At 44.0% G+C, this 24,270-nt stretch overlaps 1 protein-coding gene across 10 annotated transcripts in view; it reads left to right on the top strand.

The window, feature by feature from the left end:
* Positions 1-24,270, top strand: part of ANK1 (ankyrin 1) — a 355,025-nt gene that overhangs the window by 94,860 nt on the left and 235,895 nt on the right. For all 10 annotated transcript variants that reach the window (XM_033948942.1, XM_033948947.1, XM_033948950.1 and 7 more), the window contains 6 exons: positions 613-711; positions 8,067-8,252; positions 11,692-11,790; positions 15,604-15,702; positions 16,056-16,154; positions 20,523-20,720. In XM_033948942.1, the coding sequence (XP_033804833.1) occupies positions 613-711; positions 8,067-8,252; positions 11,692-11,790; positions 15,604-15,702; positions 16,056-16,154; positions 20,523-20,720 (780 nt within the window). The remainder of the gene's footprint in view (positions 1-612; positions 712-8,066; positions 8,253-11,691; positions 11,791-15,603; positions 15,703-16,055; positions 16,155-20,522; positions 20,721-24,270) is intronic.

Below are 24,270 nucleotides of genomic sequence, written 5' to 3'. Positions count from 1 at the left end.
TTTGAAATGCATCAGGCTGGAGCTGAGCTAGGGTGGGATTAAGCAGGGATCTCAAAGTCCCTCCTTGAGGGCCGCAATCCAGTCGGGTTTTCAGGATTTCCCCAATGAATGTGCACTGAAAGCAGTGCATGCACATAGATCTCATGCATATTCATTGGGGAAATCCTGAAAACCCGACTGGATTCCGGCCCTCAAGGAGGGACTTTGAGATCCCTGGATTAGGGCATTCCAGGGCAGGGATGGTTGGAACTGGACGGGGATTTGGGCGGGTCTAGGGAGTCCGGATTTTCCAATTGGAAAATCTGGCAGCCCTAGTTTGAGGTAGAGACTTGAGAGAGATGCTGATGCAGGGGAGATACTGGCGTGTGTTTCTTTGGGAGAGTAACTTGAGAGGGGCACTGGTGCAGGAGAGTTGCTATATGTGTAGTTTGATTTGGGAGAGAAATTAATGGAGAATACTGGTGTGGGAAGACTTTTTGCAAGGGAGAGTCAATGTGGGAAGGATGCTGGGGTGTTTTGGGGTTCTCTATTTCACACGACAGGTCTGAAGGAACAAATCTTCCCTAGAGTAGAGTAAGCCTGATGAGCTGTTCCTGTTCTCTTTGTGTTCAGAAAGGATTCACGCCCCTGTATATGGCTGCTCAAGAGAATCACCTGGAAGTGGTTAAATTTCTACTTGAGAATGGAGCGAACCAGAATATTGCAACAGAAGTAAGTTAACCTACAAAAATATGATCAGCGTCAACACTGTCCCTTTTAAGCAAAATCAGATGAAGTCCTTCCTTTATATCCTCAATTTGTTGGTGCCATTTTTCTTCTCGTGGGCACTGTTTCTATGAAGTTGTTCTCCATTTCTCTGACAATTCTGGAGACCGCACTTTCAAAAAGACACGAACAGGGTGGAGTTGGTCCAGAGGGTGGCTACTAAAATAGTCAGTGGTCTTTGTCATAAAGTGTCATAAAGATCTCAATATATATACCTGGGAAAAAAGCTGGAAGAGGGGAGGTATGATAGAGACGTTTAAATACTTCCAGGGCATGCAGTCAGGTGACAAGTCTCTTTCATTTGACAGGAAGCTCCAGAATGAGGGGACATAGAATGAAGGTGAAAGAGGGAAAGACTGAGGCCCAGGTTCTCAGAAATTTAACATTGTGGCTAAACTGTTTTCTGATGGTTTAGCCTACACGCATTTTAGCGGATTATCAAAACGGTTTATCTCTGTTTTTAGTGAGGTTTCTGGCATTCTCTGACACTGACATGCAAATGGGCTCTTCAACATTAAAATGAGCACTCCGGTAGATTCTTTAAAATTGCCGAGCCATTCTCCAAGAGCGGCGTCGGCTTTTGGTGACAAAAATCAGCGACTGATCCAGGGGTGCCAGTACAGTGACAGCACTGTTTAAAACCCCGGCAATGGCAGTGTCGGAGACTGCTAGAAAAGCCGTTTTGAGAAGCGACCTGACACCCACACACTGCTCTCCCCCAACAGCGGGAGAGATGTCCATTCTCTCCCACTGCCACACAACACCCTCCTCCTGCAGCGAGAAAGATGCCCACACTCTCCCGCTGCCAAGTGACCCCCCCCTCCCGCTGCCTTCGTACCCTCTCCCCCATACCATAATTAGGTGGCTGACTGGAAGGATGTCTACTCCCTCCGGACAGCTGGCCCGCCTCTTCCAAAATGGACTTTCCCCTTCCCGGTGCATCGTGGTACGTATGGTGGCGGTATGACTTGTACTTGGTTCACTTAAGACTATAGAGCAGTGTAGCACAAACTGTGTGCTGCAGCAAGCAGATTCCAAGTGTGCCGTGAGACGCCAGCAATGAGAAGAGGCATCGGCTGACTGCTTACAGGAAGTACCTCTCGCAGTAAGGGGCACATCCTGTAGGCTATCAGCCGGCACCTACAACTCTCCTCCTCTCCCCACCAGCAGAAAGACAGGTTCAAGGTCTGGCTGGAGGGCCTCTGAGCACGCACAGATGTCAATGTGATGATGTCATGCATGTGCATGATGTCATCGCGTCAACGTCCGCGCACTTCTGGGTGCCTTCCAGCCGCGGCATTGGGTTTAGTGTGCTCCGGTGCCGAAAAGTTTGCAGGACACTGCTATGGAGAATCTATCCCTATGTGTGTAAATTTTGTTGGAAGTAGGTGGACAATCAGGGACATAGCTACATGTATGGTTAGACTGTCCAGAGATGAGCAAACACTGGGCTACAGTGAGTATTTAATCTCTGCTTAATTTTAGTGGATTCTTTTAGAATTATCCCAATAGTAGCTTGCCCAAGGTCAGAAACGGCTCCTGGTGGTTAAATTGATGGGAGTGTGTGGTGTAGTGGTTAGAGCAAAACAAAGAAAAAACTGCAGATACGATGTACAAGGTGTGAAACTGATCTTTATTAAAGAAGATTCAATGTAGCATTCAAAAATAAATAAAAATCAACAAAAATATAAAAGTATATAAAAAATGGTTCTTAGGTGTGAGTCCACAGGACCCGACACAGTCCATGTTTCACAGTCCTCAGGGGTCCAAAATATGATGCAAATACACAGAGAACCTGACAAACCAAATAAAGCCTGTAAGGCACGTGAAGCCTCTAATCCAGCAGCAGCTCAAAGTGCTTACGCACCTTTCAGGCTTTATTTGGTTTGTCAGGTTCTCTGTATATTTGCATGATATTTCGGACCCCTGAGGAAGGAGTGTTTTCCGAAACATGGACTGTGTCGGGTCCTTTGGACTCACACCTGAGAACCATTTTTTATATTTTTTTATGCTTTTATATTTTTGTTTACTTTTTTATATTTTTGAATGCTACATCGAATCTTCTTTAATAAAGATCAGTTTCACGCCTTATACAACGTATCTGCAGTTTTTTCTTTGTTTTGGTCTTTCAACGTTTAGCTGCAGTTTATTTGGATACTGTTTTTTCATTTTGGCAGTGGTTAGAACTACAGCCTTAGCATCCTGAGGTTGTGGGTTCAAATCCCATGCTGCTCCTTGTGATCCTGGGCAAGTCACTTAACCTCCTATTGCCCCAGGTACATTAGATAAATTGTGAGTCAAGAAAAATGCTTGAAGAATCTGAATGTAAACCACTTAGTCTATAAGTGTATATAAATACTATAAATAATAGATAAATTGCTTATGGAGTGCTATCAGCTGATATTCAGCAGCACTTAACTGATTAGTAACTGAATATCACCATAGACCACTAAACTGAAGGCTGGCTATTTTGTGGGCAGTTTGGGAGAGGAATCAGCATTTATGTGGTTAAGCTCTGGAAAGTGGGGGCATAGGGTGAAGGTGAAAGTAGATGGAGCCAAGAGTGGTGGATGCGTGGCGCTGCCTTCTAGTGGACATAATGGAGATGAGAACTGTATCTGAATTCAAGAAAACATGGGACAGGCACAGAGAATCTTTAAGGTACAGGAAAGGATATCAAGAGATGAGTAGATGGATTTGATGGGCAGTCTGGATAGGCCACGTGGTCTTATATTTTCAGACTAGTGAGGAATGGAGCTTTTTCCACAAAAAACTCAGTCCAGTCTGTATCATTTAAGAAGTCATCTTTCAGTTCCAGAAGGAAAAGCCTCATAACCCACTTCGGCACATTAAGATTCGGATTTTATATGTGACGCGCTTCCGAGATGTGCGTGCAAATATATTGGATCATGAGCTTGGAGTCATCAATAATTGGGTGCTGACAAACAATTGTGATGTTACTTAGCATCCATTAAAATTTGGGCGCACATCTGGATGCATGGTATTCTATAAAGGATTGCGCCTACTGTATCTCCCATGGCCTATATCTCAAAAGAGGGCGTGGCCATGGACGTGTCGAGGGGCAATAGAAAAAGTTGCATGCGGAATTAGTTACTAAATAAGTAGTCGCCTAACGTAGGCCCCCTTTTATGAAGCCGAGTTAACGTTTTATAGCGCCGGCTGCTGAGATAAACGCGCTGACACACAAAGGAATTCTGTGAGTATCGGAGCTTTTAACACAGTGGCTGGTGATTTAAAAAAAACAACAAAAAAACCCTAACGCAGCTTCATAAAAGGGGCCTTAATTAGGACATTGGCTTCAATTATGAGCTTTAATAAGCTCATAATTGATAATAATAAAAATTAATTGAAGATAGGCGTCTATTCTCTTAGGCGTAATTCTACAAAAAAATAGGTAAAACCAAAGTAGGCGTGTTTAGGAGTGGGAAAGGGCTTAGGCACCTATAAAGTAAGCCTTTAAATCCTTGGCCTATATTACAGATGCCTAAGTTTTAAGTTAGACCCGCTAAGCACGATTCTGTAATGGGCAGCTACACTCATGTGAAAAAATTAGGACACCCCATGAAATATTCAGTTCTTTCTTAAGAAATGTTCACATATCCATGTCAAATCTTTATTTTATTTTTCTCTGGAAAAGAGAGTGATGTAATTGCAGGTAAACAACAAAACTTGATTTACTCATGAAACAAAAGATGTCCACAAAAATGTGAATTCTAACTGAGGAATAAATTACGAAACCCCCCACATGTATTTCCACTTAAAGTGACACAAATCACACACAGGTGTATCACATCAGGTGCACCTGATTAGAACATCATTACTCAGCATTTTGAAGGAGGTTTGCCCTACTTAAACCTCAGACATTTAGTTTGGTGTGCTCATGACTGCTGCGGTGAGAGGGAACAACATGGTGAGATCAAAAGAGCTGTCTGAGGCCTTCAGAAAAGAAGATTGTAGCAGCTTATAAGTCTGATAAGGGATTTAAAAAGATCTCAAAAGAATTTGACATTAGCCATTCCACAGTCCAGAAAATAGTGTACAAGTGGAGGACTTTCCAAATAACTGCCAACATGCCCAGGTCTGGCCGTCCAAGCAAGTTGACCCCCAGAGCAGACTGCAATAAGCTAAAAGAAGTCTCCAAAATCCCTAAAATGTCATTACGGGACCTGCAGCAGGCTCTTGCTCCTATTGATGTGAGAGTGCATACCTCTACAATCAGAAAGAGACTGCACAAATATAACTTGCATGGGAGGTGTGCAAGGAGGAATCCTTTCCGCTCTAATAGAAACATCAAGGCCAGACTGAAGTTTTCCAGAGCGAACGTAGACAAACATAGGCCTTCTGGAATAGTGTTCTATGGACAGATGAGTCTAAAATTGAACAATTTGGACACCAGAAAAGAGGATATGTTTGGCGTACACCAAATACAGTATTCCAGGAAAAGAACCTCATACCGACTGTGAAGCATGGAGGTGGAAGTGTCATGGTTTGGGGATGCTTTGATGCAGCAGGACCTGGCCAGCTCACCATCACAGAATCCACCATAAATTCTACCGTGTAACAGAGGGTACTTGAGGAACATGTGAGACCATCTGTAAGAAAATTAAAGCTGAAGTGGAACTGGACCCTGTAACACGACAAAGACCCAAAACATACCAGTAAATCCACCAAGGACTGGCTGAAAACTAAGAAATGGAGAGTTCTGACCGAGTCAAAGCCCTGATCTTAATCCCATTGAGAGGCTGTGGGGTGATTGAAATGGGCTGTACATGCAAGAAACCCCTTGAACATCTCACAGCTGAAAGAATTCTGCATTGAGGAGTGGGCCAAACTTTCCTCAGACCGATGTCAGAGACTGTTAGATGGCTACAAGAAGCGTCTCAATGTAATTATTTCAGCCAAAGGGAGTAACACTAGCTATTAGGGTGTAGGATGTCCTAATTTATTCCTCAGTTAGAATTCACAGGCTGCTTCGGCCTTGACCGCGCGTGAATTCAGTCTGCCGCGTTACTGATGATGTTAGACTTAGGCTTATTTCATAAGTTAAATAGTTTATAAATACTTTACAAATAACTTAGCTTTTCAATGTTTCAGTAATCCTCCCCTTTACCAACACGTTTCTCATATCTTTATCAAGGTCGGGGAAACTTAGTCTAACTTAGTCTTATAACTTGTGCCACCGGCATCCAAAGATCTTTGGATGTCGGTGGCACAAGTTATAAGACTAATGGATATCTTTTTGTTTCATGAGTACATCAAGGAAAATATTTGTTGTTTACCTGCAATTACATCACTTTCTTTTCCTGAGATAAATAAAAAACAAGATTTGATATGGATATGTGAACATTTCTTAAGAAAGAACTGAATATTTCATGGGGTGTCCTAATTTTTTCCACATGACTGTACATGTGATTGACATACCATAGGTACCTAACTTTAAGTGCCTATCTTTTTTAGGCTTCCATTACAGAATCCCACCCTTAGTGCTGAACTCTTCCGGTGCCCCCGTTATAGTGCTGTATATTGGCTTCCCTCCTAAGTGCACAGGCATTTATTACTGGTATAAAAACCTTCTGGTTTTGTTCATCTAACTCTACTTGTCGATTTCGTTACACCTTTTATCACAATATTTCACACCTGGTTGGTGTTGATTCTCACCTCCACCCTGATAGAAGTATCAGTCCCTTACATGTTTTTACATACTCACGTAGAGTTAGGGTTGCCAGACTTTCCAGTCGGAAAATCCGGACCCCCCAGCCCCACCCCCAGGTCCGCTGCTGCGTGAGCGGACTGCTGGGCATGATGGACCACTGATCTGACCCAGCAGCAGCAATTCTTATGTTCTTAAGTCTACACATGCGCGGACTTAAGAACATAAGAACATAAGAAGTTGCCACCACTGGGTCAGACCAAAGGTCCATCGTGCCCAGCGGTCCGCTCCCGCGGCGACCCATCAGGTCTGTGAAGTGGTTCCTGACCATTTATGTAACCTACCTCTACATCTATCTGTAACCTTCAATCCCCTCATCCTTTAGGAACCTATCTAAACCTTCCTTGAAGCCCTGTAGTGTGCTCTGGCCTATCACAACCTTCGGAAGTGAGTTCCATGTGTCCACCACCCTCTGGGTAAAAAAGAACTTCCTCGCATTTGTTTTAAACCTGTCCCCTCTCAATTTCTCTGAGTGACCCCTTGTACTTGTGGTTCCCCACAGTCTGAAGAATCTGTCCCTGTCCACCTTCTCTATGCCCCTCAGGATTTTGAAGGTTTCTATCTTGTCTCCTCTAAGTCTCCACTTTTCCAGGGAGAACAGCCCCAGCATTTTCAATCTGTCAGCGTATGAAAAGTTTTCCATACCATTTACCAGTTTAGTTGCTCTCCTCTGGACCCCCTCAAGTACTGCCATGTCCTTCTTGAGGTACAGCGACCAGTACTGGACACTGTACTCCAGTTGTGGGCGCACCATTGCACGATATAGCGGCATGATGACTTCCTTCGTCCTGGTCGTGATACCTTTTTTAATGATACCCAACATTCTGTTTGCTTTCTTTGAGGCTGTCGCACATTGTGCCGATGCTTTCAATGTTGTGTCCACCATCACCCCCAGGTCTCTTTCAAGGTTGCTCACCCCTAGCAGTGATCCTCCCATTTTGTAGCTGAACATCGGGTTCTTTTTCCCTACATGCATGACCTTGCATGTAGAGACTTCCTCCCTGCCCGATGCAATTTGAGGAGGCTTTTAGAAAACGCGGACAAAATGCTGAGTTTTGAAAAGACATCCGGACGTCTGGTAACCCTACATAGAATAATACTGTTTCATACATTTCAATACAGGACCCCTGAGGAAAGTGTGTTTATCAAAACATGGACCGTGTCGGGTCCTTGTTCCCTTGTCACAAAGGTGGACCACATTTAGAAAAATTACATTTATTAATAGACTTGCCATTCTGTAAATCGTCTCTGCAGTATTTTTTTTTTTTTTGGGGGGGGTTGGTCATTTAAATTTTTATACAGAAATCTTGTATTTCAAATCCCATTTTCTCTTTAGGTACATGGAATAATGGAAACTTGACTTATCTCTTACAAGGGAATTCATTAACGGGCGCTACCGCATCACGCCCATCTTTAGTGTTTAGCACGTGCTAATCATTAGCATGCGGAAAAGCGATTAGCTCGCGCTAACACAGCGCCCATTGAAGAATTCCCTCATTACATGTCCAGCCCGCAGAAAATCTATCTATATTTGCCATTTGACCTCTTGTCCTCTCTGCCTTTCTCTCAGGATGGCTTCACACCTTTGGCCGTCGCTCTACAACAAGGCCACGAGAATGTGGTTGCCTACTTGATTAATTACGGGACTAAGGGGAAAGTGCGTCTCCCTGCCCTACACATTGCTGCCCGCAATGATGACACACGGACAGCGGCAGTGCTGCTACAGAATGACCCCAACGCTGACGTACTCTCTAAGGTAGGTACAGCCTGATCTTTTTTTTTTTACTCCAGTCCATGAGTGTGCTGGAGGGACTCATGATTTACCTTCCAAGATAAAGGCTGAGCAGCATTCTGCCTGGGTTGGATCTCTGATTGAATTTTGATATTAAATCTCTATTGATTATATGAGAGAAACTCGGCCTCCTTGAGCAGAGAAGATTGAGAGGGGACATGATCGAAACATTCAAGGTACTGAAGGGAATAGACTTAGTAGATAAGGACAGGTTGTTCATCCTCTCCAAGGTAGGGAGAACGAGAGGGCACTCTCTAAAATTGAAAGGGGATAGATTCCTTATGAATGTAAGGAAGTTCTTCTTCACTCAGAGAGTGGTAAAAAACTGGAATGCTTTTCCGGAGTCTTTCATAGGAGAAAACACCCTCCAGGGATTCAAGACAAAGTTAGACAAGTTCCTGCTGAACTTGTATGCAGGTAGGGTTAGTCTCAGTCAGGGCGCTGGTCTTTGACCAGAGGGCCGCCGCGTGAGCGAACTGCTGGGTACAATGGACCACTGGTCTGATCCAGCAGTGGCAATTCTTATGTTCTTATGTTCATTATTATTTTTAGATTGATTTTCACTGTTGCTCCAAATATAGCACATACACACAAGGGCCAAGGATGTTTCACGCTTAAACCACCCTTTTGGGTTATTATGCAATATACAACTTGGGTAACAGGGTTTCCTGTAAATGAGTTGTGAAAACTGAGGACCTTTCACTCACCTATTATAGGTTATAAACTTAGTTGAAAATTGAGCTCATTAATAGCAAAATTTTCAGCGAGTGGGGTTTGATATTTTGATATATGATCTCCCTGTGAGCTTGGTATTTTGGAAAGAATTGTTATAATTTCTACATTTTCTGGGTTAGTATTAGACATTCTGGGCCTGATATTCAGCATTATTTAGCCGGCCAGGCAATTGTAAAAGCCCATTTCTAAACTGCCTAATGCAACTCCTGGAACAAAATGAAGAGCCAACAATGACCTACTTGTATTTGTAACTATGTATTTATAACTACAACCTAATTGTATTAATAATTGCTCTGATCTACCTGATTAACATAGCATAACGCATAGCCAACTATTCAGCAAGGGATAGTTGAATATCTCACACTGAATATTCGGGTCTCAAGATGGGCCGGTGACTGGCTGTGGTGCATGACATAGCTGGTTACCACTAATATTCACCAGCTCACTGGCTAAGTTCAGCAGTCAAAGCCAACTGCCTATCTTTGGCCATTGAGACTTAGCTGGCTAGCCGGTGAATATTGTCAGAGCTGGCTATGTCTCAAGTGGCCATACATAGATCGGAAATTCAGTGCCAGTTACTGGATATAAAGAGGATGAAATTTGGTATACCGCTTTTTCTGTGGTTTATGCAAACAGAGAGGTTTACATGGGGCAATGAAGTGTTAAGTGACTTACCCAGAGTCACAACAAGCTGCAGTGGGAATTGAACTCACAATCTCAGCTGTGCTAACCACTAGGCCACTCCTCCACTTTAATACTGGCATTGAATTTCTGGTATCGCCAGTGATCGCCTACAATCTGAATATGAGCCTGACTTGGTCCATGACAGAAATTTGGCAGAAGGCCCCAAAACTCACCAGCTTCAAGCAGGCTTGGAGCACCCTGCGGTCTGAGGGCTCAGGACAATTGCCCTTGTTGCATCTCTCCAACTCTCAAAGCTGCCAAGTTGTCCAGTTCCAGAAGGGAGATATTCAGCCAGTCCTGATTTCAGTGGGTAGAATCAGGAACTGCAAATACAGCACTGCTTTGGGATGTAAGTTTAAAACCAAGACTGGCCTAGAAGTCTCCTTCCCGGACCTGGGTAACTTGGCAGCTCTGAACTGAGGGCCCTGCATTCAGTGGTGTAGCGAGGGTGAGAGGCGCTCGGGGGCATTGGTACCCCACCTCCACCTGCTTCTTCCCTGCCCCCCCCTGTCGTGCGTGCATGCCCCTTCCCTTCGCCCACACCTCTTTAACGTTCCCGGCACGAGCAACAACCCCAACTTGCCAATTGCGCCAGCATCGGCTCTTCCTCTGACATCACTTCCTAGGCATGGATCCAGGAAGTGACATCAGAGGAGGAGCCGACACTGACGCAAGCAGCAGGTTGGGGTTGCTGCTTGTGCCGGGAATGTTAAAGAGGTACGGGGGAACGGAAGGGGCGCGTGCGCATGGTAGTGGGGGTGAGGAAGGAGCGGGAGGGCCAGAGAGGAGGATAGGTGCTATCGGCCACACCAAGATGGTGGCTGGGGGGATGCCCCCCCTTTACTATGTCACTCCCTGCATTCTACAGAAGTGACTTGCGTTTGCGTGGTTTCCTACCTTACTCTTTGCATTGCTTGAACTTGTGAAAACTCATCTCATTTACTCGTTGAGATCTTTTTTTTTTTAATCTTTATTAATTTTAAAATATTAACAGTGCAACACACAGGTATAAGAACATTTAACGAACATATAACAAGTCAAGAAAAGCACATTCAACTTACAGATATTCAAAATCAATCATTTTATCCCACCCACCCACCCATCGATTAATCAATAACACAAATCTATATACTCTTTTAATAACCTACACTTATTTAAAATAATGCAATAGTACAATCCCTTCCCCCCCCATCCTGGATGTGTTAAGGAAATGGCACAGAAATTAAAGACAAAAAACAACTACAGAGAAGTAATCTTTAAATGACAATAGAGTAGCTGTTCTCCATATCTCAAAGGCTCACCTTGCTTCAACCAGAAATGGTACATTTTTCTACTTGGTTCCAATATTGTGGAACAATTTACCAGTAGAGTTAAGGAAGGAAGAATCATTTCAAAATTTTAAGAGACATCTAAAAGTACTTTTTTTTTTCCAAATGGCTCTCCCGCATTAAATAATGGAATGGGGACCGCAATCTGCCTTAATTTGTGCTGATTCGTGTTGATTTGGGTTTATTTATTTCATATAAAAGTTTTAGTGGATATGTTTTAGAAATGTTAATTTCTTTGATGCTCTCAAGCTCTGCCAGTGACGGATCTGTGCCGGGAGTTGTACTAAGACCTGCACTAAAATATGACTGTTTGCTATCAGGCCGCTTCAGAGACTTTTCTATCTCTTAAATTTGTTTTATTTTGTGTTTAATTTTTTATCTTCTTTCATTATTTCTATTTTCTATTTCTTTGATTTTTGATCTTGGAAATGTATTATACGTTGTTATTACTTATTTTTAGTTTATCAGGTATTTTAGCAAGATTGTGAGCCTTTGGGACAGATAGGGTAGTTTTTCTCAAGGACCTAATTTAGTTTAATACATTGTAAACCGCTTAGGTCAGTAAAATGCAGGAGCGGTAGATCAAATCTTAAATAAGCATAAACATAATCCAAGAACATTTTGCTTTGGGAGTGAACAGTTTCTTTTGGTTGCAGACAGGATTTACACCACTCCATATTGCTGCTCACTATGAGAACCTGAATGTGGCTCAGTTACTTCTCAACCGGGGAGCAAATGTGAACTTTACACCACCGGTATGTGTGCCAGGAGCTGAATCTTTCTGCTGGGGGGGGGGGGGAGAGGAGGTTATCCTTGAATATTCATACACATCCAACTTCAAAGTGCATTAGTTCTGCTGCTTGACTTTCCTGCTTCATCTCAAAAATGAAAGAGAAAGGAACTCAGACCTTTCATTTACCCTCCACTCATCAAAAACACAGATCCAGTCCAGGTTTTTGTCCAAGTCCAGTCCTCGATGGCCAGATTTTCAGAAGACCCCTAAAAGTTATATTCACTACGGAATATTATTTTTTTTTAATCAATGTAAAAGGCTTTGACGCTTGTCCAGGCAATGGTATATCAAATTAAATATAAATTTGAAACTTGAATATGCATGAAAGAGCTTTGCATGCCCACTACTTCCACTATATATAAATAACTCATGCATATTCATCTGGATTGATTGTGTCCTTTGAGGACCGAACTTGGTCAAACCTGCTCCAAGCATTCTGAAGTCAGCGGTGACAGTATAAAGTATCCCAGATGGATTGAAGTTGGGTGAGAATTGTGCATCACATTTACAGTGTGGAAATGCTGAAGAAGCATAATTAATCTCTAAATAACCTGCAAAACCAGTCTGGAGACCTAACGAACATATAGTATCTCCAGCTGCAATGTTTTCTATGGTCTGTGTCAGTGATGTCTGAGTAACATAGAAACATGATGGCAGATAAAGGTCAAATGGCCCATCCAGCCTGCCCATCTACAGCATACCCTAATTCCTCCTCTCCCTAAGAGGTCCCACATGCCTGTCCCATGCTTTCTTGAATTCAGACACAGCCTTTGTCTCCACCACCTCTATTGGGAGACTATTCAACGGTTCATAGACAACAGCGCGAAAGACAAAGGCGCGCGCCGACAACTGAGTGCAAGACGGAGGCGCGCGCCAAAGAAAATTACAGTTTTTAGGGGCTCCGATAGGGGTTTTTGTTGGGGAGCCCCCCAGTTTACTTAATAGACATCGCGCCAGCATTATGGGGGATTTGGGGGGTTGTAACCCTCCACATTTTACTGTAAACTTAACTTTTTCCCTAAAAACAGGGAAAAAGTGAAGTTTTCAGTAAAATGTGGGGGGTTACAACCCCCCACAACGCCCCCACAATGCGGCGCGATGTCTATTAAGTAAAGTGGGGGGTTCACACACACACACACCCCGTCGGAGCCCTAAAAAACAGTAATTTTGTGCGGCGCGCACCTCCACGCTGCGCTCAATTGTCTGGGTTCGCCTTTGTCCCGGCGCACTTTTGACTTGACACCCTATTCAACACATCTACTACCCTTTCTGTAGAAAAGTATTTCCTTAGATTACTCCTGAGCCTATCACCTCTTAACTTCATCCTATGCCCTCTCATTCTGGAGCTTCCTTTCAAATGAAAGATACTTGCCTCTTGCGCGTTTATGCCACGTAAATATTTAAATGTCTTTCAATTAATAAATCGTAGTGACAGTAAAACCAACTACTTATAAAAATGTCACTCACCAGCAGTGGACTCAGTTCCTCAGATCCCACATTCAATCAAAAAAGTGGAGAAAAAGCCTTAATTATTATATCATGTAGCATGTGGCGCCAGAGCTAAGTTTTTCTTTTTTCTACCTTTCATCTGTTTTGTGTTTAGATGCCTTTCAAATATGGTCCTTTTTGATTAATTAACTCTATAAAAAATAATAAAAAATAATAAAAATATTATTTTCTACTGTGCACAGTAGTGGGTTTTAAATCTCTTTAGAGCCCAACATTCTTTTTGGTGTGAGTTTTTTGCCAATGACAAAAACAACACTAGCTTAAAAATCAGGGCTGCCCAAGTCCGGTCCTCGAGATCTACTAGCAGGCCAGGTTTTCAGGATATCCACAATGAATATGCATGAGAGAGATTTGCATACCAAGAAGGCAGTGCAGGCAAATCTTTCTCATGCATATTCACTCTGGATAGCCTGAAAACCTGGCCTGCTAGTAGATCTCGATGACTGGACTTGGGTAGCCCTGTTAAAAATCATCAATGATTGCTATGTGATATAATAATTGAGGCTTTTTCTCCACCTTTTTGATTGAATGTGGGATCTGAGGAATTGAGTCCACTGCTGGTGAGTGACATTTTTATAAGTGGTTGATTTAAATGTCTCTAACATATCTCCTCTCTCCTGCCTTTCCTGCAAAGTATACATGTTGAGGTCTTTATGTCTGTCCCTGTATACCTTCTGACATAGACCACCGACCATTTTAGTAGCCTTCCTCTGGACCGACTCCATCCTGTTTTATATCTTTCTTGAATGTGCAGTCTCCAGAATTGTACACAATATTCTAAATGAGGTCTCACCAGAGTCTTATATAGGGGTATCAAAACCTGTTTTTTTCCTACTGGCCATACCTCTCCCTTGCACCAAAGCATTCTTCTAGCTTTCACCCTTGCCTTTTCAACCTGTTTGGCCATTTTAAGATCATCACATAGTATCACACCCAAATCCCGCTCCTCTTTCATGCACAAAAGTTGTTCACCCCCTATACTGTACCGTTCCCTCAGGTTTTTGCAGCCCAAATGCATGACCTTTTATTTCTTAGCATTAAGGGCTCCTTTTATGAAGGTGCGTTAGGGCCTTAACGAGCGGAATAGCGTGAGCTATAATGTCATGCGCGCTAACCGCTACCGCCTCCTCTTGAGCAGGTGGTAGTTTTTCAGCTAGCTGGCGCTAATCCGGTGCGTGCGCTAAAAACACTAGTGCACCTTTGTAAAAGGAGCTCTAAATCTTAGCTGCCAAATTTCAGACCATTTTTTAAGCTTCACTAAGTCCTTCCTCATGTTTTCCACACCATCAGGAAATGTAACCTTCTTCTTCTTGTGTGACAAGGCAGTGGCTGCTGCCAGAAGGATGCTGGGCTGTATAAAGAGAGGCGTAGTCAGTAGAAGGAAGAAGGTGTTGATGCCCCTGTACAGGTCATTGGTGAGGCCCCACTTGGAGTATTGTGTTCAGTTTTGGAGACCGTATCTGGCAAAAGACGTAAGAAGACTTGAGGCGGTCCAGAGGAGGGCGACGAAAATGATAGGAGGCTTGCGCCAGAAGACGTATGAGGAGAGACTGGAAGCCCTGAATATGTATACCCTAGAGGAAAGGAGAGACAGGGGAGATATGATTCAGACTTTCAAATACTTGAAGGGTATTAACGTAGAACAAAATCTTTTCCAGAGAAAGGAAAATGGTAAAACTAGAGGACATAATTTGAGGTTGAGGGGTGGTAGATTCAGGGGCAATGTTAGGAAATTCTACTTTACGGAGAGGGTAGTGGATGCCTGGAATGCGCTCCCGAGAGAGGTGGTGGAGAGTAAAACTGTGACTGAGTTCAAAGAAGCGTGGGATGAATACAGAAGATTTAGAATCAGAAAATAATATTAAATATTGAACTAGGCCAGTTACTGGGCAGACTTGCATGGTCTGTGTCTGTGTATGGCCGTTTGGTGGAGGATGGGCAGGGGAGGGCTTCAATGGCTGGGAGGGTGTAGATGGGCTGGAGTAAGTCTTAACAGAGATTTTGGCAGTTGGAACCCAAGCACAGTACCGGGTAAAGCTTTGTATTCTTGCCCAGAAATAGCTAAGAAGAAAAATTAAAAAAATATAATTAAAAAAAAAATTTAAATTGAATCAGGTTGGGCAGACTGGATGGACCATTCGGGTCTTTATCTGCCGTCATCTACTATGTTACTATGTTCTTGGGATTTCATGTTAGAAATAAGATTAATTCTTTACTGATGAGTTATTTTCTATCATGTTTTCCTTTTCCCCCCCAATCCCTGCAGAATGGTATCACACCTCTTCATATCGCCTCCCGCAGGGGAAATGTAATTATGGTACGTCTGCTGCTGGACCGAGGAGCTCAGATAGATGCAAGGACCAAAGTAAGTGAGTTGCAATCCACCTTAACATCCTCCAGGAGTGAATTAGCTCACCTACAGCCACGCATGAATTATTTCATATGACTAAAACATACAACCGCTGCTGATACCTACATCTCACTACTAGAATGGGCAATCACTGAAGAATATGCAGTTATTACCAGATGCTGAAATTTTGGGCAGCGAGGCTACCACCGGGCATGTGCAGTCAACACAACTGCACATTCCTAATCATTTCAGCAGGCAAATTCCCAGAAGGCTTTGCAATTAAAAATGGAACCTCAGGGTGACCTTGGAGGTTGCTATGGGGATTTCAGGCAGCTTCAGTCATTAACATTGCTTTTATTTTGGTGTAGGATGAACTGACTCCTCTTCACTGTGCAGCGAGAAATGGCCATGTGCGAATCTCCGAGATTCTTTTGGACCATGGAGCTCCCATCCAGGCTAAAACTAAGGTAGGACTTATGTCACCTCAGCTGCGCTTGTTCACTGTCTCCTATTATCAGGCCTATATCTTCCACTTCTGTCTGACCCAACAATAGTGGAGTGCAGAGATGCCCTCAGATGTTTGGTGATAATTTACATATCTTTCTTGCAGTATTGCCAGTCAACAAAAACCAGGAGTGTAAAGCCCAAACATTTTTATTTCTTATCATTTCCCATGCCATTTACAGGAACTTTTTTTTTTTTTTTTGGGGGGGGGGGGGTCCATTTTTCCATGACAGGAGCAATATTGCTGGTAATGCACACTCTTTTCTAAAAAAAAAAAAAAAAGCATGCCCTTTTTGCAAAAAATGTGCCCTCTTTTGGAAGAGTACACACTATTATTGATGCATTAAGAAAAGAAAAGAAGTTCAGGGTTTTTTTCCCTGGTCCTAGCAAAGTCTCAGATACATAGGAGAAAGCTGTATGCATATTCAGAACAAAGATATCCTGAAGGGAAGTAAAGCAGGTTGTAATCTGTACACTCAAGGGGTTAGAGGGTAGGGGTTGTGGGTGATCTGAATTTGAGATGGTAGTGGGAGTTCGATGCTGTGAGTAATGTACAGTTAATGATGGTTAGGGTTACCATATTTAACAACGGACAAACCCGGATGCATGGCTCTGCCCTGTTCTGCCCCCAGCCCCTGCCTTGTTCTGCCTCCTAACAGCCCCATTCTGCCTCCAGTCCCGCCTTGTTCTGCCTCCAGCCCCCCCCCCCCCCCAAACTGCTAGGTTTTGGAAAGTTCATCTGGGAACCTAGACCATTCTCTAAAAAGAGGACATGTCTGGGTTTTCCCGAATGTATGGTAACCCTAGTGGTGGTGGTGGAAGCTGCAAGGAATGTATAAGGAGGAAGACTGAGTAATCTACAGTTTATGCAGCTGGAAGTGGTGGATGGTGGGGGAAGCTGCATGAGAAGAGGGGGTACTCTGCGAAGGAAGGAGGAGAAATCTGTATGTCCGTGCTTCCCACACTGAATTGCAATCTCGACTGGAGTTTCACATACCACATTTGAGGTCACGACCTTGGCGGGTACTATACAGATGTGTCATTACGATTCGTCTCCTTGGGGTTGGAGGCATCGCTGCGACTGCAGTCATAGGGTTGCAGCCAGCAGCACACTGTACGTAACCTCCTTTGCCTCTAGTTTCTGTCTTATTATCCTGCTTTGCACAAAATTTCATGCTGAACCTATAAAAACCAGCTTCTGCCCAGTAGGCACATGCCTAAGGCCCAAAATGGTCAGGGGGGCCCGATGAAGGAGGGCATCAACATTGTTTTTTCCAAACGGTGATGGGCCCCTGCAGCATCGATCGGCAATGCGGACCCCCCCATCAGCAAAGCGGGCTCCACCCCAATTGGCAACACGCCCCCCCCCATCGACGGAAAGTAAGACAAGCAAGCAACGCGGGTAAGAAAGGCAACGGGAACTGTAATTTTGCAAGCAGTGCTGCTTGCCCAAAGCTTCCCTCTGACGCAGCTTCCTGTTTCCGCCTGGGCGCATGGTGGGGTGGAGCAGGGTAGGGGGCCCAGTGTACATGTGTGCCTAGGGGCCCTCGACGAATTAATCCTGCCCTGCTTCTGCCCAAACTGTCCATTGTAATTTCCTGGGTAATTGACCCAATCTCTTGTAATGTAATCTGACCTTGAATTGACTAGGTAAGAGCAAAATAGAAAACATAGCATAACATGTTCCTCTTCCTCCTAATTTGCTGAATCTCTAAAATCCCAGGGATGCCACTGGATCCTACTCATAATAAAGAGTCGCCTTACTGAGGCTAGTTTCCAGCAGGGTCAATCCAGGTTACAAGTACCTGACAGAGTCCCCCCAAAATGGCAAGATTCCATGCTACTTAGTCCCAAGGGTATGCAGTGGTTTTCCCCAGGGCCTAATTCCTAATGTGGAATCTACATAAGATCATTCAGCTATCATCCTAGTAATAGCAATATTATGAAAGAGTGTAATGCACACATTAAAACAGCACAGTAGAACATTCACATAACAAGAATACAATAAATGTCATCTGTGCTCCTAAGTTGGGCTGTGCGTAACTTGTTACTTGAGGGTCCGTTTTCAAATGGGTACCAAGCAAAAATTTCCACACTCTGACTGGCAGGATTTAGACCTACTGGTCATTTTTGTGGAAGGATGGCTGGCTAGTGCTGTAAATTAGTTCTAGCCAGCTAACTTTCCTCTTGTAGTGTGCAGAGGTAACAACAGAAAATCACTTACCTCCCCTTTTACTAACCCACAATAGCGGTTATTAGCGCAGTGAGCCGCGCTGAATGTTCTGCGCTGCTCCCAACGCTCATAGGAACAATTTGTTTAAGGAAATACAGAGCCACAATCCAACATGAAAATATATCTAAATACAGACTAAGAGGTAATAACAATCTTATGGAAATAGTTCTTTCTTAGACCACAAACATAAGGAAAGGAGGAATCGAAATTGCCGAGAGATAAGTTACAGGAAACTATTTAGGAAAAGGCTTAATACGTCAAACCCCTTGAGGTCCAAAAAGGATCTTAGGTAATCAGGCGCATAAAATATTCAAATCTCTATATTTAATAATGCACTTGTAGGGGTAGGTTAACATAAAGGTAGCACCCAATTTCTTTGCCTCATCTCTCATTGCAAGAAATAACTTGCGCCTTTCTTGGGTTAATTTCATTACATCACGTTATAACCAAACTTTTTGGCCCCCAAATGATTTCAGACAGGTTTAACTGCACCTAATGTCCCTCTGATTCCATAATTGCTGCCTTATTAAAAAAGAAGTTTGGTAAGTGATTATAAATGATTTTATTAGATAACAAAAAATACTTAGACATTTGGCATGCAAGTTGTAAAATTAATTACAAATTATTCTAATGATTACTCACAAATAGGTTTTGTACATATTTCTTGTATTTACTCTGGTATTTCAGACATACATCTTGATATGATGTTACTGTGAGAAAATTTCCTGAGAAGAAATGATAAAACAGTGACTATATCGTGATCTATTCTAAAATATTACTTGTCCCAGAGTTAACCAACCCTTAGCAAAGAAAATACCAGTGACTGACTAATCCCAGAACTGAAGATTTCACATCCTCACCCTTTCTCTTGCTGTTCAGTCAGCGTTCCGTGGGCAGAAACCTTCTCCAGGCTACAAACTTGGTTGTGAGCCCACGCTGAGACTGGTTCAAGTCCAGTTCCAGGTTATTTCAGTGCACTTGGCAGATCTCGGTCTGGTAACAGTTCAAAAGACATTCAGCTGCAGAATTCTTCCTTTCTCTGGCGTAGCACATAAAGCAGTCCTTCTGCGTAACTGATAAATTAGTCCTTCTCTTTTCAGAGATGTGTTAGCCAACCAGGATATCTTCTTTTTCCTTCTGCTCTCCTTCTTCACTTTCTGGTTCAGTTCCTTATCCCTCACATACTCAGGTGCACTTGGTCAATCAGGATTTACCCTGATCAGGGGACAGGACCAAAGAAAGGTGAATAGACTTCTTCAAGTACCTTCTTCCAAGGCTATAATACAGCATGTCCAGCCAATATGATAAAGAAACAGGACAGATGTCATTACCATGCCTATAACTTGCTTCTGCCTACTTTCTCAAGCTGAACTCTGTAGCAAAGCAAAATCCATAGTCTCTTTGTTCAAAAGAGCTGATTCATCAAAGTTCCTTATGGCTCAGCAAAGATGGATTCAGTAAAATGGTGTCAGGCCTACCCAGGCCTTAAGCCTTTTAAAAGGACAATGATGGAACACTCCTACAATTTCTCCAGTCTATGCACACTTCTGAAGCCACCCGTTTCTCAAGCAGCTAAATGTGTCTGCCTTGTGAATTTAAAAGTCTAATTTTAACAACTTGTGGGGAGGGAAATTTGCAGAATTTTCAAAAGCAGAGGTGTAGCTGGCAAAGTCCTTTGAAAATTTCCCTCCTTGCAATCTATAAGGGGAGGCTCCAGAAATCTGCAGTCTGAAGGAGGGGGAATGATATGCATTATGAACTTTGTGCAGGGAGCATACAGTAATTTGTACCCTGTGTTAATGGAATGGAGGGCCTATAGGTGATCTGAAGTCCTTGGTGGACTATAGACAACCTGCTTTCCCCCAGCTTAAATATGTTTGCATGGAAATGTTTTGAGTGTGAGAAATTGTAGCTAATTGAAGTTGAGCAATGTCACCTCCTTCAGCAAAAGGTGCTCATCCTCGTGAAAGCAATGACTGCCGACACCGCAGTGGCTACCTTCCAGATAAATGCACCAGCACCCACTCTCAGCATGCTAGTTTACTCCACATCTGTCCTCAGCATGAATTCTCTGCTTTTTTCCTATGTCTGGATGCAGAATGGCTTGTCACCGATTCACATGGCAGCGCAGGGAGACCACCTGGACAGTATCCGTCTTCTGCTTCAGTACAACGCTGAAATTGATGACATCACACTTGACCACTTGACTCCACTACATGTGGCTGCCCACTGTGGTCATCACCGTGTGGCCAAAGTCCTGCTGGATAAAGGGGCCAAACCAAGCGCCAGAGCACTGGTCAGTATGAGCATGCATCAGAAAATATAAATTCTGTGTCAGACAGGATGAGTCCAATTTTAGCTATTTCTAATGCATAGCAAAATAAACGATTAATAGGGCTATATATTTAATGCATTATTAGCACAACATGTTAATATATTAATCATGATTAATTTTTTTTTATGTGCATTAACTGCTGTCCTGCCCGTTTTCTGCTGTCACCAACTCACTTCTGAAGGGACGCTGGCAGCCCCTCTTCTCTGCTGCACCTTCTGTCTGCTTCTCATGGCCCTGAACTCCTTCACTGCAGTGAAATCAGACTGCACTCACCTGGCCAAAGTTTCTCCCTCCCTCTCTGTAGTGTTGGGAAAAAGGAAGTTCCACCTCCTCCGACAAAACTTCCTGTTTCCCGATGCCAGAGAGAGATTGGCTTCATAGAAACATAGAAACATAGAAATAGACGGCAGATAAGGGCCACGGCCCATCTAGTCTGCCCACCCTAATGTCCCTCCCCTACCTTTGCCCTGTGAATAGATCCCATATGCCGATCCCATTTGGCCTTAAAATCAGGCACGCTGCTGGCCTCAATCACCTGTAGTGGAAGACTATTCCAGCGATCAACCACTCTTTCAGTGAAAAATAATTTCCTGGTGTCACCTCATAGTTTCCCGCCCCTGATTTTCGACAGATGCCCTCTTGTTGTCGTGGGACCCTTGAAAAAAAAGATATCTTCCTCCGCCTCGATGCGGCCCGTAAGATACTTGAACGTCTCGATCATGTCTCCCCTCTCTCTGCGCTCCTCGAGCGAGTATAGCTGTAATTTGTCAAGCCGTTCTTCGTATGGAAGATCCTTGAGTCCCGAGACCATCCAGGTGGCCATTCTTTGCACCGACTCCAGTCTCAGCACATCCTAGCGATAATGCGGCCTCCAGAATTGCACACAGTATTCCAGGTGGGGCCTCACCATGGATCTATACAATGGCATAATGACTTCCGCCTTACGACTGACGAAACCCCTTCGTATGCAGCCCATGATTTGTCTTGCCTTGGACGAAGCCTGCTCCACTTGATTGGCAGACTTCATGTCCTCACTGACGATTACCCCCAAGTCTCATTCTGCTACCGTTTTTGCTAGGATCTCGCCATTAAGGGTATAAGACTTGCATGGATTTTGGCTGCCCAGGTGCATAATTTTGCATTTTTTGGCATTGAAGTTGAGTTGCCATGTCCTAGACCATCGCTCCAGTAGGAGTAGGTCGTGCATCATGTTGTCGGGCATTGAATCTTCGTCTGTTGTGCATTTGCCCACTACATTACTTAGTTTGGCGTCATCGGCGAATAATGTTATTTTACCTCGAAGCCCTTCTGCCAAGTCTCTTATAAAGATGTTGAATAAGATTGGGCCCAAGACTGAGCCCTGTGGTACTCCACTAATCACCTCCGTCATTTCGGAGGGGGTGCCGTTCACCACCACCCTTTGGAACCTACCTCCAAGCTAGTTCCCAACCCATTGCGTCAATGTGTCACCTAATCCTATAGAACTCATCTTGTTCAGCAACCTGCGGTGTGGTACGCTATCGAATGCTTTGCTAAAGTCCAGGTACACGATGTCCAGGGACTCCCCAATATCCAGCTTCCCCGTCACCCAGTCAAAGAAGCTGATCAGGTTGGATTGGCATGATCTCCCTTAGTAAATCCATGTTGTCGGGGATCCTGTAGATTCTCCTCATCCAGGATCTTATCCAATTGGTGTTTGATTAGAGTTTCCATTAGTTTGCTCACTATCGATGTTAGACTCACTGGTCTGTAGTTTGCTGTCTCCATCTTTGAGCCTTTCTTGTGGAGTGGAATGACGTTAGCCGTCCTCCAATCCAACGGGACGCTGCCTGTACTAAGGGAGAGGTTGAAGAGCGCGGACAGTGGCTCCGCCAAGACATCACTCAGCTCCTTAAGCACCCTGGGGTGCAGGTTGTCCGGCCCCATTGCTTTGTTAACCTTGAGCTTTGACAGCTCACTGTAGACACTGCTGGGCGTAAACTCAAAGTTACTAAACGGGTCAACTGAGCCAACCCTTGTCTGTAGCTGAGGGCCGAGCCCCGGCGCTTCTCGGGTGAAGACTGAGCAGAAGTATTCATTTAATAGTTGGGCTTTTTCCGAATCCTTTTCCACATAGTCTCCGTCTGGATTCCTAAGACATACAAACCCGCCTGAGTTTTTTCTTCTATCACTGATATACCTGAAGAAGGATTTATCTCCCTTCTGGATGTTCTTTGTTAGAGACTCCTCCATGTGGAATTTAGCCTCCCTGACTGCTGTTTTGACGGCTTTTGATTTGGTCAGGTAGTGTGCTCTAGAGTCCTGCTTCCCCGATTGTTTGTAAGAGATGAATGCTTTTTTCTTCTCCTTGATGAGGTCTGAGATCTCCGCAGTAAACCACTGTGGCTTATTGTTCCTTCGCCGTTTACTTACTGATTTAACATAGCAGTTTGTTGTTTCCTGTATGGTTGTTTTCAAAGTCGACCACATTTCTTCCACGTTATCGGTTTCTTCTTGGCTTTGTAGCGCCTGGTGAACGAAGTCTCCCATTTCTTTGAAATTTGTGTCCTTGAATTTGAGGACCTTGGTTAGTGTAGTAGATTTAGTGAAACCTTTCCTGAGATTGAACCATACCATGTTGTGGTCACTGGAGGCCAATGTGTCACCCACCGAGACCTCTGTGACACTTTCTCCATTGGTCCAGTATTGCCTGATCCCTTGTTGGTTCCAACACCAGTTGCCTGAGTCTTGCTCCTTTCATAGAGTTTAATAGCCTCCTGCTGCTGCCGGAAGCAGAGGTAAGTGTAATCCAATCCACATCAGGCATGTTGAAGTCACCTAGCAATACTGTGTCCCCACGCAAGGTGATATTTTCTATATCTCCGATTATTTCCATATCCAGGTCATCCTGTTGTCTTGGGGGTCTGTAAATTACGCCAATATACAAGCATTTGTCCTTCCCTCTGGCCAAATTAACCCAAAGGGATTCCCCAGTATACTGGACATCTGAGATCCTCATGACCTTAATGTCATCTTTAGTATATAATGCTACACCTCCTCCCATTCTGCCCTCCCTGTCCCTGTCAGCCAAGTGAAAGCAGTCTTCTTTCACTTCAGCGATACAGTTCAGCCCTGCGAGCACCAGGGAGAAGGAGCAGCAGAGGAGAGGGAGCTGCCAGCATCCCTGCAGAGGTAAGATGTGGACCGGGGAAGCGGCTGCAGGTTGCAGCTGAAAAAGGAAGAGAGGGATAGAAAAAGATGTGGGAGAAAAGGGGATATTCTCTGGAGACTAAACTGCTGAAGTGGAGGAGGAGAGGAAAAAGAGGCAGAGAATGGGCTCCCTGGGAGAGGAGGCGAAGTGAGGCAAAGGGGAAAGAGAAGGGAGGAGATGGTAAGAAGGGAAGGGGAGAAAAGGGAGCCGGGAGATCATGCCTATGGAGAGAAGGGAGACTGGAGGAGATGATGCCCGTGGAGAGAAGGGAGGAGATGGTGTCCATGGAGCAGAAGGGAAGGGAAGATGGTTATAAAAATA

The sequence above is a fragment of the Geotrypetes seraphini genome, chromosome 6 (genome assembly GCF_902459505.1).
Source record: "Geotrypetes seraphini chromosome 6, aGeoSer1.1, whole genome shotgun sequence".
Taxonomy (NCBI): Eukaryota; Metazoa; Chordata; class Amphibia; order Gymnophiona; family Dermophiidae; genus Geotrypetes; species Geotrypetes seraphini.
The sequence above is the reverse complement of the archived record's forward strand: the minus strand, read 5'-3'. Positions and strand labels throughout refer to the sequence as shown.